Below are 16,538 nucleotides of genomic sequence, written 5' to 3' on the forward strand. Positions count from 1 at the left end.
AGTTTTATATCCTTTCTTGATCTTCCAGGAAGATGAGACAACCTTTGTGCATAAGGTCTTAATTACTCTCCAAACAATTTTTCCCGCATGTGTAACACTCATAATTACTATAATTATTTGAACACTGTTTACTGGCTTTATTCAGTTTTCTGTGGTACATACTGTTACATGCTGGGGGGTTCCCTTCATGTTCTCTTTTCGTGGTCTAAATTAACCACTGAGGTGATTCTACTACTTGTGTCTGTATTAACATGGGGATGGAACTAGCTCTACTTTGTTCAGCTTCGACTTAAATCTTGACCAGGTGAGCAGTGGTTTGAAGACAGCAGCTGCTGTATTGCAGAAACATTGGCTGTCTCTGCTTGCTAGATGTGGGATTTTAGTTCATTCATTTAGAAGTCCACTGTAGCATTTAGCTGGAGGCACCATGGGGTTCATCCTTGTAAGCGGTTTGGAGGTGGAGAGAGAACAGAATTTTGCAGACAGTACATAGCCCATTTTTGTTCACAGTGGCATTGATTTAATTGTTTGCTTCCTGTCCTTTGTTTTACTGCTGTCACAGCTGCAGCTGGAAGATGTTCTGCTTAGGGATCCTCACTCACACTCTAGGTACCAACCAGCAGTTGAGCATCTGGTTCCAACCACCATGAGTGATTGGAGGGCTAAGAAGCATACCCTCTGCAAGATACCCTCTGCAAGATGCCCTCTTACAGAAGAGAAGACCAGAAGAAGGTAAGGTAATACTTTCTGCCAAAGTGAAAGAATGTAGCTGCCATTTACACCTGCTGAGGCCGAGAGAAGTCATGGACTTAAAGTGCACCAAGGGAGACTAAAGTAAAGTGAAAATATTTCAATCATGTGGCTGCTTATGTGCACAAATGGCTGAATTCTGTGGAGCTTCATTGATTTCCCAAGGGTTGAGGTGGGTTCTCAGAGCTGAGTCATGTTCAGCTCTCACCAGCTTAGCTAAAGTTGCCTTTTAACCCATTTTGAAATGACTGCTTTTGAATGCAAACAGAAATGCATGTTTAATGAAAATGCAAAGTGCCTGGAGTTGTCAGGGCTCAAAACCAACATCCTGTTTATAAGAACAAGTAAGACACTTCCATCAAAAAATGCATATCCTAAAGTTGCTGTTAGTCCTGAGGTGTTTGTCTCAGATAACATACTATTATAATGGCAAAACACTTTGCATGCATAAACCAGCAATGAATAATTCTGAAAGATTGTGATGTCCCCTGTTGGGTGGGAACTTCACCTCACCAAGTCTCTAGTTGTTTGGATTATTTTTTCCCATCCTCTCACAAAAGACAATGAAAAGTTACATAACGCAAAGTTATCCAAAAAGCCAGGCCCCAAATTCACACCTCACCCCACTAAGCCCTGTCACCAGAGATTGCTGGTAATTTATGTTCAAAATCATATTTCACAGTATTTGACAATTTCAGGTAGTTTATGAATATCTTGGAGAATTCTGAACCAATTTCTGATCATACTTTTCTTTCTTAAAAGTGAGAAAAGTGTCTGGAAATAATGGAAATTCCTGTTTCTATGCCACTTTACCTGCAGAGCAGCCAAATATCTCAAACTGGAAACTCAATTACACCTCAGTCTTCCTTGTAAGAAGAAAAGACAGCAAGGTTGCCATTTAATTTCTAGAAGTTATGATGTTTTCTGCATTAAAAAAACCTTTGGAAATGGGACTAGAAACACAATTCTAAACATCTTATACCTCCTAGTAACATGAGCAACATGGAACTTGTCCAGCCAGTGAATCATGCATTTACACCTGCTTTGGGCAGTGGTTGCATGGAAAGGCTGTGTGAAGTAGACCCCCAAAAGAAAAAGCCACTTTGCAGCCCACCCTGTCTCTGTCCACCTTGGTGTGGAGCTTGTCTTTGCTCTGAACACTCATTTGGTGAGTGAAGGTGGTAATAAACTCTCCCTTCAGTGTTTTCTTATCCATGGCAAACATACCCAGCTCTCCCAACCTCCCTTTTCTTACCATTTTTCAGTGCCCTGACCACCCTGCAGCCTCCATCAGACTCCCCTCTGGCTGTCCATGCCTCCTGTGCTGAGCCAGCCATGGAGGTCTGGATGGGGCTTCCTAAATGCCAGATGGAGGGGAACCAACACTTCTGGCCTGCTGCTGGCTATGCTCTGCTTCGGGCAGCCCAGCCTGCAGTTGGGTCTCACTCCCACAAGGCTGCAGCACTGCCTCACATTTGGGCAAAGAGGTCCTGCTTTTTGCAGATCCCATGAGCTCTCCAGGAGCAGATCCTTTCCGTTTGGTGAGCGAGAGCAGGGTTTGCTGCCAAAGCAGTTAGTGCTTGGAGAGAGGAAACAAGACAGCGTAAAACTATCCTCATGCAGAGAACCAGTAGAAGTTCAAGCACCATTTAGTTGTGGTGTCGAGATATCGGGGTTTTGTATTATGTTTGAGTAACCCCTTCCTCAGGAGCAAAACCACAGCAACAGAAGCTCAGATTTTTAAAAGGAAACCCTTTTCTGCTGGTCAAGGCCATCTCCATGCTAACTGAAGGGGAGTCTGCATCCTTTCAGGACCACGTAAGACAGAGGTCAGCAGAGCCTTTTAAGCCTTCCAATTGGAATAAATACAGGTGGGAGAGCTTCCCCTGGGGCTGGTTTGTGCCACCTTCGTGTCTTAATTGTGAGCCTCTTAATAGACCTGATCCAATGTGGGGTAGTCAGGAAGGAGCTGCTGGATCACCTTTTCTTCTCGTTTTCCCATTTAATTCCCCAGTGTCAGTGATTTATGAGACGTTACAATGAATTCTCTCTCCTCACGGGGAGCAAGACTCCTAATCCTGGAGGACTGGTAGCATCAGTCTCTGTTTATACAGGTACATCTATCACTTTATTACTAAAAGGAGTCAACAGAAATCCTGCTTGGTCTGCTTGAGCTGCTGCAGAGGAAGCCAGGGAGAGAAGGAGGTGGTTTTCCTGCTTGGATATGCTCAGGGAACTGGCTGAGCAGAACAAGGTAGTGAAGCAGTGATGGGAGGGGATACCAGGTCTCCCGCTGCACCTTTAGGTGGTCCAGAGCTGCTGCTTCCACAGGAGCACCTCCTGGGAGAGACTGTGGTATGGGGCAGGTGTACAGAGATGTGTGCATTGGGACTTTGTTGATTGTATAAATATATGTATTAGGAAATCAAAATATTGATCAAGCATGATAACTATTTCCTTCTATGAAAATATTGTTGTTAAGGAACAGCTGAAATTGAGTTTGTTTTCCCTCTGCTTGCAGTTTTGTAACCACAGAGTCTTGATGCTGATCACCCACCCACTGCATCTTTTGACGCAGACAGGTCACAGCATCCAAAGAGACCTCCTGAGTCTTATCCCCTCATCCTCCTGTGCTAGGGACTATCCCCCACAACCCATTTGGTAATCTGCTCAGCAGTGATTTCTCCAGGGACAAAACTTCAGAGCAGGGGACATCTGGGAAACTTGCCCCGGTCCCAGGGTGCAGGGCTGAAAGTCCTCCTGTGTGACTTGCATGGAAATGGTGTGTGCTTCTCTACAACACTGATGTGACAGAGGTAAGCCTGGAGAGACAGTAAACTCCAGTCTGGGGCTCCTAAGCAGTCTCACTGCTTTAGCCAAGCCTTCTCCTCAGTGCCAACCTGTGCTGCTGCTTCTGCTATGTCTCTGGGTAACTTTTCAGCACCAAGATCTGTTCCCACAGATGGTAAATCTAGTCCTAAAAGCATGGTTACTGCCATTATTTTACACAAAGAAGTGGTATGACAACAGGGAATCGTTTGGGTTTGGGGTTTTTTTTCTCCCCAGTAGCAGGTATCAGAAACAGTTTCTAAAAAAACAGGAAATAAACGAGGCAGAGAGTAGGAATCCAGATGAAACCTGAGTTTAATAGGAGAGGTACAACCAGGGAGCTAGTTTGATCCAGTAACAGTGAAAACCTCCTGGGGTGTGGACACTGTAACAGAGTTGTATCGATTCGAAGTTCAAAGGCTGAGCAATTGCCCACAGTTACTTAATTTCTCACTAGCATCTTTTCTGTTGCAGGAATAACCCAAGTGTGCCCAAATCAAAAGGCAGTGTGCTCTATGATTTTAACATAGTTACAACGGGGGGTACAATAAGGCTAAAGCTTCTCTGGGGTTTAAGAATAGGAGCAGGGGAAGTAAAATAAAATACATTAGACCTCAGCTACATAGCTCGCTGTTTTTTAAACCTACTTCATCTCCTTTACCACAGACATTTTGGACCACAACGGCTCTTCTTGGAGTGGCCTGAACGTTTCACACCCCCTGAGTGATGGTGCGTTGAGTGGTGGGTGGTCCGTGGGTAGAGGCACTTGGACTTGCTTAGGTGTTGCGTTGATGAGCTCTTGTGCTTGGTTCCCTCCTGCAGCAGCAAGCATTTCCCTGTTTGTTGCTGTGAGGAGCACTCCTTTATTCCTTCTCCAGGGGAGCATTTGGGCACGTTTGGCTGCGGCACGGACTTGGTTACTTGCTGCTGGGAGGAGTAGGTGGTGACGCACTCCTGTGTTGGGTAACCCTTCATGCACTTCTGCTGGGGGAACCCGTTCACGCACTCGTGCATGAAGGACTCTGTTCCGCACTGCTGCGGGGGGCACTCAGTGACTCCACGCAGCGGTGGGGAGTACCCACTGGTCATTCCCTGCAGGGACCGGAGCTCCGTGCCATATCGCTGTGAGGAGCACTTGGATATCTTCTGCGACCGGCATTCGTTCTTGCAGGAGGATGAGTACCTGATCCCACATGGTGGGAACCTGAGTTTGCGCGGCTCCGGGCACCTGGGTGCGCACGGTGGAAGGCTCTTGGCCACGCGCTTTTTCTCAGGGTGGATGCTCTCACAGGGCTGGAAACACGGTGCTGTGCTCAGCCGCACGCTGGGCTTCCTGCAGGGCAGAAGGCGAGTGGTCTCACAAGGCTCGGGGTACAGCAGGACACATTGCTGTACATAGGGTGGACAAGACAGCAGTGGTGTTTGGGTCACACTTGGCTGTGGGCACACGTAAGTGAAAGGCTGAGTGTAGCTTTGCCATCTTGGCATGGGGCTCTTGATCACACTGACTGGGTGGCACGTGGTGCTGCATACGTCTTTCTGGGGTGTGCACTGCTGGATGCTTTCAGTGAAATAGCCCGATCCTGGCAGGTACAGATGTTTGTACCGCTCCCCATAGTAGTGCATGGTCACACAAAGCACTTAGGCCTGAAAGAAGCAGGAAAAAGACAGACAGTTCACATAGGCATTGATTGATTTCTGTGATGCAGGACGCAGTTTCTGACAGGCACCTCAACATGCAAACTCGTGCCCTGGCTCACCTGAGGGTCAGAGGCTCTCTGTGACTCAAAACTGGGCTGGGATTACCCAGGTGAGCAGAGTCTGTTCTCAGCTTCCTTCACACCCTTCTCTTAAGAGCCCAGAAACAACCAGGATTGGAGCCAAGCAAACTGAAAAGTTTTCATGCCACCTTTCAAAGACCAGCCAAGTGTCCATCAAAGCATTTCACAAGGAATAGCACCATTCTGACCCTCTGCCTTACTTCCTGGAAACCTTCTGGGTCCCCACTGGGACAACTATTCAAGTTTATGTCCTGCAACTCCCAAGCACCAGAGATGAAAGGCAAGCCAAAATTAAAGGTGTGTCCATGCTGTAATACTCAGGTGTGGCTGCAGCTCACACAGGCAAACCCAAGCTGAGGTTAAATTAGCTAGCTGAGGGTAAGGATAGGTTTGTGGCAGCAAGGAGCTCATCAGCTCAGCACGTACAACTTGCCTATTGAGTCACAGTCCCACAGGGGTCTGCTGGGCTGGCAGTGTGCAGAGCATGTATGCTCTGAGCATGCTACCATAGCATCAGCTTTGCTGCCTCTCAAGCCTTGCAGTCCCGGATTCATACAAAATAGTTTGTGTAGGCATCTTCAAGAAAAGAAAAAATACAACAGGACCATGTCTAAGTGTTTGGTGAAATGAGAGCAAGAAAGGAGAACCTGTGAAGGCAAAGTCTCTAGCTGGTGTTAACTGCTCAAGTGTCACTGAGCTGAGTGAATTACACACATTGAAAGCAGCCTCCAGCGCTGCACTACAGTCATACCAAGTCATAATGTCCTGGTTTTGTTATGGTAAGCTAAAGATCCACTGTCACAATGCCTGGCATAGCAACTCTGAGAGTGAAACCTCATCCAGGCAGCTCCGGTTAGAGCAGCAGAAAGAGGGATCTAGATGAGACCCCCTTCCCAGGGAAGGGATCAAGTGGCACCATCTAAAGGTCCACACTTCCCTCCTGAAACCACTGAGAAATGTCTCTCTTTGTCTTGACCCTGAGAGTTGCAGCATAAACCATCCCACTTAATTCTCCACCCTGGAAAACACCAGTTTCAGGGAGTTTTCTGTGGGTTTAACAGGCATATTTTGAGCACAATAGGTACTTCAACCACTGACACGTGAAAGGTACTCTGCTTGAAAATGTTTTCCTTGTATCATTTCAACATTGTTTGGAGATTAAGGCATGTAATTAAACAACTGTAAAGAAACTGCAGTTTCTAACACCTCGAGTTCTGTCTATAACTACAGTAAGGCATTTTATCTTCCAAAAGCCTGTCACTGGGTGACTATTGACAATAGCAATGCTGTGTGTTCCAATCATCAGGAAAAACTTATCACTACAATTATAATCATCAACTAATAAAAACAGCCAGATGAAAAACAATGATAGCAATTACTACTAAATGCTAAAGTGATGCTCATAAAGATAAAAAGCTTCTAAAATAGGTGGGAATATTTGCTTCCAAGGGGTTGTTTGCATCTCAGGCTCATGTATCACTGTTAGCCTAGATGGAAATTTAAACACAGTCAGGCTTAGCTAGAGAGTCTCTCTGTTGACCTTCACATTGTCACTGAAGTTGGTCAGCTTATTATTGTCTTAAAAGTTGCTTTGCTTAAGTTCCATAAAACAGCAGCAAATTTCTCCATGTCACTTCCTTTAGAGGAGTCACTCATATCTGCTGCCAGCATCGAGCTCTTTATGTATTCAATAGCCTCGTTTGGACTAGAACTAACAGAAAGCGTAGAGAAGCCCACAGATCCCACTCCTGACTTCACAGGCCATTGGGAAGTGCTTTCCCAATATTCTTCAGTTTAGCACTGAGGAGATGCTCCAGTAGTTAGAGCTGTGCATGGCGGTGCTGAAGGCAGCATCCCCCAGAGGATGCTTCTCCACGAGTACACACACAGAAACTCTGCCTGCTCCGGCCACCCAGGAATAAAACAGCATTTCAGGAGCTCCATTAAAAGCCAGACTTACCCACTTCATCAGTAAGATCAACTGGAGAGAAGTGCCTAGGAGAGCCCCACGATGGCAGAGCTTTTATACAGTGAATAAGTGCCCTAGGGGAGTGAGGCGGTTTGGCTGGGTGATGCTCTAATTGCCTGCCAGTCCTGGACAAGCCACGTGCAGCTTCATGCCGGCGGGAATGGCTGTCCTTGCTCTGTGAGGTTGCCATCACCACCAGGTACCATCAGGACATCTGTGAGCTCCATGAGTTGGAACCTCATGATCCAATATGTTGAACCAGCGAAGAACCTGGGAGGCTGAGGGCACCCTGTGCTCATGGTCTTCATGCTATGAATCCCCATGCACAGTGCCAAAGCATCCCTGCATGCCCATTGCAAACCCAGGCCAGCTAAAATGTACCTTTCCACCCAGAAAAAGTTTGTAGTTGAGACCACCAAAGGGACTGCTCGAGGGACTTCTGATTTCCGTGCCTAATCCATTTGGTGCCTTTGAAAACACCATCCAGGAAGGACTCTTGGCAACTTTTTGCCAAGACCATAATTACTGTGGCATGCAGGCTTCCTTCACTTACATAGGGAGCCCAGGGAAGAGACGGATGATTTGGAGTGAGAAAGCCCTGGGCTAAGGCAAGATGGCTTCTAAAAAGGACTTGCCACGAAGTGAATGACCTGCTGAAAGAGATGACGCTTTTCCGGCACAACAAAGAGGAGAAAGGACAGGCAGGAGCCCGGGGAAAGGCGGCTGAATCAAACCCAGCTCATGTCCTGAAAACACAGGTCCTATTTCCTGCTTTGCTGCACAGTCTCTGCACCAGTCATCCCTCCCTTTGTTCCCTGTTTACGCCACAAATGAACCCAAAGGAAAATTAACAGTGGCATGAGCAGAAGTGCCAATAGGGAATACATTCTTACGTAGTCATATAGGCATAAGCCGAGGTCCTAGACTTTATTTTCTTTTATTTTTTTTTCCTTTAATCTGACACCTATGACTTGGGTTCCAGCGTGCTGGGAATTCACGTGAGGTCCCGTGCATTGAAATAATAATTAAAAAAAAAGTGAAATAAGTTAACTTTTAATGGAGTAGGTGGAAAATTTTTCACCAATGTGAAGCACTGGGAATGCTGCTGGGTTGTCATCTCTAGAGGTATTTTAAAGACATGCTTAGGAACATGGTGGACTTGGCAGTATTGTATTTAGGATTTGACTCGATGGACTGAAGGGTCTTTTCTAACCTAAATGATTCTACGATTTGAAGCAAAATATTGATCTCCATCTTGTGAACCACTTAGTAAATTTCTATTTCTATTTTCATTGGAAAATTCAGAAGCCTGAAGGTAGGTTTGTTATTTAAATTACTGATTTTCCAACAACAACAAAAAAAATCTCCCTCACTATCATAGAAAAAAATGCAGTGTGTGTTTTCCCAGTTGATGCCAACAACTTTTACTGTGTTTCACTCCCTGGAACTACAATGCCCTTTTTTAATGTTAAATGATCTGACCTAAGATTCTGGGAATCAAGCTGGCGTCAGAGAACAGGTAAGAAGATTAATACAGTTTTTACAAGGTCTATAAATCCAACTCCTGGTCAAGCTCCAGATCAAGTAGCCTTCAAGTAATGCTAATATTCAGTTTAGTGTTTCCAACATAGGTAGCAGAATACTAACCCGATGATAACATCGTGCTCTGTCATCCAAATGTTCTTAATTAGCATCTGTAAAGTCCTTTCATCTCAGAGAGACGCATAGTGCCACACTGGGCATTGTTAAGGGGGGTATTATTATTCCCAGTTAAGGACAGGGGAAACTGAGGCACATTGCACTGTGGTCACTTCGTGGTGCAGAGTGAGTCAGAGCCAGGGCCAGGGCCAGACTCCATCACAGCCACCTTCAAAACAAGCCCTGTGCACCCTGTGAGGTAAGGTTCTGCACCACCTGGCTCCCCATCACCACCAAGAAGATTTTCCTAAGGATCCCCTGGGCTCTGGCACCTATGCAAAAGCCACAGTGATATGAAAACTCCTCAAAAGGCCACCCCCTTGTTTATTTCTTGGTTTTAAAGGGGACACAAAGTGTTGGATTGTGAGAGCATCCCTGGCTCTTCAGAGTGGAAGGAGACCATGGTCACTGCTGCTCTTGAGTGCAGCCTCTCTAGTCCAAAGCATCACCACTGAATGTTCAGGAGAAGGTATGAAAAGGGTTTGGCTCCCCATGACCCACTGAGCTCCTTGGGGAAGCAGCCAGATGCCACCTTGACATTGCGAGATGCTCAGGTCTTGGACACTTCCTTGCCTTCAGAGGGCAGCCTGCAGTGACACCCCAAGGTCACCAAGCAAGGGTGGAGCAGGGCAGGATGCGGGGCAGCGTCCCGCGCCTCGTCACACCCTTCTTTTTGTCTTGCAACACTTGTTTTCAGCCTCCAAATACGCACGATCTACTTAGCATGAGTTACTACTCGTTCTTCTAATGGTAGGGCATATTACAGGGTTTTTCTGGTTTTCAGACTGGATTCACTGTGTTTAATAAATAAGAACCATGAGAAAGGAAAAAGACAAGATACTCAATCTCAGGTCAGACAACTTTATTTAAGTATATGTAAGTATACATATATATATGTATTTTGTTTTAAATATATATATATGGGTTTTGTTTTCAATGTGTAGAGCACACATCTTCAAGCAACATAAAGAATATGGTTAATTGCTTCTACAGCTCAAACAGTTCTAACATAGTCGTGCTACAACTTTCATTTGTTATTTCATGTTATTTCAAAGACTTTCATTTGTTTCAACTTGTGTTTTCAATATTCATGAAAGCAACCAAGTGAATAAAAACTTTCATATATAAAATTTCAGCAAGCATCAGCTTCACCAAATCGGGAATCCTGCCTTGTCTGGGGACTCTGCTGAAGTCAGCACAGAGTCAGTGTTTTAAAGCAGCAGGCATTTCTGGCCACCTTCTGAAATGAAGGCCATTGGAGTAAGATTCATACACCGTTTGCTTAGCAAATTTACTTTTGGCTTCCAAATCTGGGCATGAAAACAGATAGCTTTTTTATAGTTCTCTGTTTTGGAGAACTTGCAGCCTCGTGGAATCCAAGTTAATCTGAACATTGTCTCCTAAGGACTAAACCCAGAGTTGGGCACAGCCCACTCCTTCACTGGCCACATCACCAGTCCTTTTGGTGCTGTCGTGATCTGGAGTCCTTAGACATTTCTATTTATTTATATATATATATATTTAAATTGTTATTCATTTTAATTGTGTGAGAATTTAATAGCATCCCACTAAACTATGCCTTGCAGCAGATAAAGGTACAAGCCTAGGTACCTGGAGTGCAGCCATGGATATAATATCACACCCTATGGCCCAAACTAGAGCTGAGCTACAGGGGAAGCACTTGAAAACAGAGACAAAGCAGGTTTAAGCAACAGGAACTAGTTGGCAGGTGGTACAAGGAGAAAAATAACCTCTGCCAATGCCAGAAGTTGTACCTGGCTCTTTTCCTGCGGACCTTCCTTTCCCTTCTCCTTTTTACCAGGGCCATTTGGAGGCAGAGCAGTACTTCTTAGCATGGCTTGAAATTTTCACTCCACCTGACTGACACTGATGCTGCGGCACACACTTGGTGGCACACTGCTGCTGCGGCACACACTTGGTGGCACACTGCTGCTGCGGCACACACTTGGTGCCACACTGCTGCTGTTGCACACACTTGGTGGCACACTGCTGCTGTGGCACACACTTGGTGCCACACTGCTGCTGTTGCACACACTTGGTGGCACACTGCTGCTGTGGCACACACTTGGTGGCACACTGCTGCTGTTGCACACACTTGGTGGCACACTGCTGCTGCGGCACACACTTGGTGGCACACTGCTGCTGCGGCACACACTTGGTGGCACACTGCTGCTGTTGCACACACTTGGTGGCACACTGCTGCTGCGGCACACACTTGGTGGCACACTGCTGCTGCGGCACACACTTGGTGGCACACTGCTGCTGCGCACACCTTGGTGGCACACTGCTGCTGCGGCACACACTTGGTGGCACACTGCTGCTGTTGCACACACTTGGTGGCACACTGCTGCTGCGGCACACACTTGGTGGCACACTGCTGCTGGTGCACACACTTGGTGGCACACTGCTGCTGCGGCACACACTTGGTGGCACACTGCTGCTGCGGCACACACTTGGTGGCACACTGCTGCTGTGGGACACACTTGGTGGCACACTGCTGCTGCGGCACACACTTGGTGGCACACTGCTGCTGTTGTACACACTTGGTGGCACATTGCTGCTGTTGCACACACTTGGTGGCACTCTGCTGTGGGATACAAATGGTAGCACCGTCGGTGTCACACTGCTGTGGGACACACTTGGTCACACACCTGGTTGCGCGCTGCTGTGGAACGTACGTGGTGGCACACTGGTGTGGGGCAGAAGAGGTCACAAAGCGGTGCGAGACCCATTTGGTTGCACGCTGCTGTGGGACACACGTGGTCACACACCTGGTTGCACATGGCTGCTGCGGGGTGTACGTTGTCACACACTGCTGTGGGATGCACTTAGTTGCACACTGCTGCTGCGGGATGGCCTTGGTCAGGTAGGGCTGCTGTGGCATACACGTGGTCACACATCTGGTCTCACACTGCTGCTGGGGGGCATAGGCGGTCACACACTTGGTTGCACACTGTTGTGGCACAGCCTCAGTTGCACACTGCTGCTGTGGCACACACCTGGTCACTCTAGGCTGCTGCAGCATGCCCTCAGTTGCACACTGCTGCTGTGGCACGCAGGTTGTCACACACCGAGTTACACATGGCTGCTCTTGGATGCGTTGGGTCACACACTGCTGCTGTGGCACACACTTGCTCTGATACTGCAGCCGTGGCACACACTTGGTCACACTCTGCTGGTGGGAGAAGCTGGAGGACATGATCCGCTGCTGGGGGATGCAGGGGCTCACATATTGTGGTGTGCATAGTGTCGAGTGCCAGGTAGGCACTGGCAGATGTCTGGCGGTATATACTGGTGAGTACTTGATGGGGATGGAGTTCTGGTAGACTGGAGAGAGGCACTGGTGTAGGTAGCACGACATCTTGGTGAGGTTTTGGCAGGATGGGAACGGCACGTGAGAAAGCAGAGCCTTCAGAGAGGCTGTTTCTTGTTGTCCTGCTGCTGCCTGTGCCTCAGGACTGGCTTGTTTCACAGGGTGCTGGAGACACGTCCCGCCTATGCCATGGTCTCAAAACCACAGCAGCAGCAGCTGAAGACCCAACCCATCATTTTTAACTCTGAAACATAGCATCAAGTCAAACAGTGGGGAAATTCAGAGACACCTAGCACCAAATATCTCCCTGGACTGCAACTCCCTCCCCATCACCTGGACCTCCATGGGGGAGAAGTAATCTTGGAGGTCAGCAGAGGAATGGCTGATCTAAGAGCTGTCTTTCAATCATTAAACCCAGTTTTTCCCTTCCTCTGACCTCTTACTGGTGCATTGAGAAAAAGGCCCAATCCAGAAACAAGGTCTGAAGCTCTCGTCATATCTACTGTAGTAGGAGAGACAAACAGCACTCAGGGCTCCGCTGTTTGATCCCATCACACCATGGGCAGATAGAGGTCCACAGCTCAGTCCCAGCATCACAAGGTTCATGCTCATTATGGAGCCAAAGCCTATTAAAGGGTAGTGATACCACAACTGAACACAAACCTGCTTACAGCTCTTTTAGCATTACCATTCCCTAGTACACCAAAGCTGCTCTGACTGTTGTCAGGCACCCCCAAAAGCAAACAATAATAGCAGCACCCCAATTACTGCTAACAGCCTTTCCTTAAATTCTTCTGGACTGCCTTTTGGACTCAGCTGAAGACACCAAGAGCACACTGCTACTCCAACACAGCAATTCAAGCCAACTCATTTTGAATACTTCTCCCATAGACCATTTTTAGTATGTAACAAAGCAGAAATAAATCTGCATTGCAGCAGCTACAGAGGCTCAGCACAAACCAGACTTACCCAGCTCCCTGGTGAGAACAGCTCAGTGGTGTGACCAGTGAGCTCTAATAGAAGGAGAGCTTTTATATAGCTACTAAATGTGCCTTGAAGGTATGAGGTACCCATGACATAGCCTATTAGCTCCTATGCAAAGCTGTCCTGTGTGCAACACTCGTAGTGACTAGCATCAGTGTACTCATCCCTGAGGATGAGTAGTTGAATGTTAGCTCGCCATAGTAAGAGCAATTACCTTTAGTATAATCCTCCCTGGCATGGTAATACTGAAAGGTATTTGGAGAGGCAGCAGCAGCGGCATCCCCTGCCTCAGGGGCTTTGCAAGGCAGAAGTGCACCCAGTAACACTGGTAATGGCTTTTAGAGGTCTCACTGGAACAAGGCTTCACAGTCCCTGGAAATGTCTTGGAGGGGGGGCCATCCCATCACTCAGAATCTTTCCACCACATGTGGCATTGTTTCATGCTGTGAGAGCTGCACTGACTGTTCCATGTCCTTCTCCATCTTTAATCCCTGGTTAGAGCTTCTTATCTGCCCTATAAGGCTCAGCAGCCAGGACCAGTTGTGTTCGCAGCCTGGACATAGGGCACTGGATTCTCTAAGGGAAACAGGAGCTCCTGGTAAAGTTCAGATTGTTCCCTTGGGTGGATGCAGTTCATCATCCACAGAAAACTTCATTTTTAGCTTGTGTAGTTCCAGAGAACACATGGCCACTGGTGTTCTGATGCTCCCATGATCCCAGCGCAGTCATCTGTCATCAGAGCAATGGGAATACACAGCCCAGTGACTCTCAGATGAGCGGAAAAGATGAGCTACAGTCACGTTTGATTGCAGCCCTTGCACAACAAGCTCAGGTGTCAAAGCTGTGACCGGCCACACAACAGGCCACAAAAAGCACCAGGAGCAGATAAACTTCCTCCACACTTGCAGGTGACTTTCTCAGTGAGTCAACTTCTTATCACACTGTGCCCAGATTAAAAAGACTGGTTAGAAAATATAGAGATTAATTCTTTGAAGTCATTGTTGATCTGATCAACGCTTCCATGTGCTCATTGTCACATGAAATAGCCTCCATAAGTGACAATTTCTTCCTGCTGACTCCAGGGAGAGCTGAGGGGGACTAGTGCAGAGGAGTGCTGAGCCCACTGGCACGTAGTGCTGGTTGAGATCAAACACACTCCAAGAGGATCACTTCCTGAGCATGTTTATTAAAACCCACGGTTTCTTGTGAGTTAGAGAAATGGCTCTGCCCAGCTGGCCTTTGAGGCAAATAAAAAGGTCCATAAATAATTTTGTAATGAAAGTGAATAATAAAGTTTAGGTACTCTTGGACAACTATACACCACATGAGGAAGAATCACAGAGAGTGAAATTCTCCCTTTACCATAAGTTTCTCCACTAAGAATGAATCCTGCCCCTTGCTGGTCAGCACTGAGTGTGTTCACCTTTGCCTGAACCACAAGTAATGCATCTTTGTTGTGTCATCTCTCTCGTAGAAATTGGTTCTTTAATCCAAAGCCATAACTCTTCATTGCTTTTTAGCTCCAAAGGTTGTAGCTATGATCCTCCCTTTAACCAAAGTGAGCCATTCACATTTGTATTATTTCCCTTCACACCGTCTCAGCCTTCAAACAAATCCTTGTTTCATCCCATACTTCATTGTAACACCATGTGTACCTGCCCAGCTCACTGAAAGCCCAGGTGAACTTTAATTTTCTGATCACAACAATGACTTTTCTTTCATGTTAACACCCAGTAGTGTCCAAAACTATAGAATCTAAGAAAGAAACCCCCAGAAACCCAATTAGGCTCCATTTTGACTTTGTCAACATGGCAACTTTGGACTTCCACTATACAACAATTTAATGAGACTTTTACTTTCCCATGGCAATGCCTGTCAAAAACGTGTGCTTCTGTTATCATCTGTGCATACCCTGGCAGTATCCACCTTCCCTCCATAGCCAGCCCTACCCTGAAGTGGTCGCCAGCTAAGAAAACCTCCTGTTCTTTTTTAGCCTGCCTGACAACCTGGCAAATAGCATGAGATGAAGGTGGGAGGGAAAAGAAAGAGGTTAAAACAAAGCTGTGGCACTGAGAAGCCTGAAGAGGGAAGCTGGAAAACATCCTGGTGAGATGCCAGGTGAGACATGAGGGAATCCACCACCTTCCCTTTAATAAGTCAGGAATGTGAAGGAGCACCTTCACAGTGTGGCAATTTTGGAGCATGAGCAATGACACAAGGAATGCAAAGCTCCCTGCCTGCAGAAGAAGGGGCCATTAGGAAAAGAAGACAGAAGAAACAAGGTACAATGTCCAGGTATGATCTGGGATATTGGGTTGAAACCTCAAGTGATGTAAAATTAGCCTTGTTCCATTAACAGTAATAAAAATATAACGATAAACGGGCAAAGAGCTGTAAACAGGAGGGAGCTATAGTGGGGAGTTGTTAGGCTTTAAAACTAGTTCGAAGTGAAGACCACTCTATGTGTTAGGCTACAATAGCAAAGCCAAGAAATATATCCACCTTGGACCAGTATTTGCAGAGGGATGGGATGGCTATTTCCTCCAGTCTTTCCAGGACACAGCCATTCCCTCCATCCTCTCCAAGTACTGTGGTTTAACCCCAGCCAGCAACTGAGCACCATGCAGTCAGTCACTCACTCACTCCCTCACACCTTCCCTCTGCCCTCCCACCCCTCGCCCTGGTGAAAGCAGGTAAAAACCATAGATTGAGATAAGAACAGTTTAATAATTAAATTGAGATAAATAAAACACAATATGAAAACAGTAATAACACCAATAATATAAAGAAATGAGAGGAATGAAACAAAAAAACCCTCCAAGTTATGCACAATTGCTCACCACCCACTGACTGATGACCAGCCTGTCCCTGAGCAACAATTGGTGTCTCCCAGCCGACACCCCCCATACAGTATTATACAATATGTAATACTATATTATATATTCAGTATTTCTATACTGAGCATGATGTTCTCTAGTATATAATATCCCCTTGGATAGTTTGGGTCAGCTGTCCTGGCTGTGCTTCCTCCTGTTTTCTGTGTTCCACTTACTGGCAGAGCATGAGAGACTGAAAAGTCCTTGACTTTTCAATATTATTCTCAGAATAAAGCCAAAACACAACACTGTACCAGGAAGAAAACGACCTCTATCCCAGCCAAAACCAGGACACCAAGGCAGGGTCACTTCCTCCA

At 46.7% G+C, this 16,538-nt stretch overlaps 2 protein-coding genes across 2 annotated transcripts; both read right to left on the reverse strand.

Annotated features, from left to right (window-relative positions):
* Nucleotides 1-3,929: 3,929 nt before the first annotated feature.
* Nucleotides 3,930-6,086, reverse strand: LOC133215578 (uncharacterized). The gene is made up of 2 exons (XM_061359654.1): nucleotides 5,340-6,086; nucleotides 3,930-5,226 (listed from the first exon to the last, which is right to left on the reverse strand). Exon 2 carries the CDS (start codon nucleotides 5,203-5,205, stop codon nucleotides 4,237-4,239), a length of 969 nt encoding a protein of 322 aa, XP_061215638.1. The 5' UTR covers nucleotides 5,206-5,226; nucleotides 5,340-6,086; the 3' UTR covers nucleotides 3,930-4,236.
* Nucleotides 6,087-10,842: 4,756 nt separating this feature from the next.
* LOC133215508 (keratin-associated protein 10-4-like) lies at nucleotides 10,843-12,858 on the reverse strand. Its single transcript, XM_061359575.1, is given in 3 exon segments — nucleotides 10,843-11,320; nucleotides 11,322-12,543; nucleotides 12,798-12,858. Coding segments are annotated over 3 exon segments (1,761 nt in total).
* Nucleotides 12,859-16,538: the final 3,680 nt, after the last annotated feature.

Source organism: Neopsephotus bourkii, unplaced genomic scaffold, assembly GCF_033783945.1.
Source record: "Neopsephotus bourkii isolate Nb327-2 ecotype Australia unplaced genomic scaffold, CSIRO-AGI_Nbou_v1 NB_989, whole genome shotgun sequence".
NCBI lineage: Eukaryota > Metazoa > Chordata > Aves > Psittaciformes > Psittacidae > Neopsephotus > Neopsephotus bourkii.

Excerpts from the sequence above, each read along its gene's own strand:
- LOC133215578 (XM_061359654.1), bottom strand. The coding sequence starts at position 5,205 with ATGCACTACTATGGGGAGCGGTACAAACATCTGTACCTGCCAGGATCG.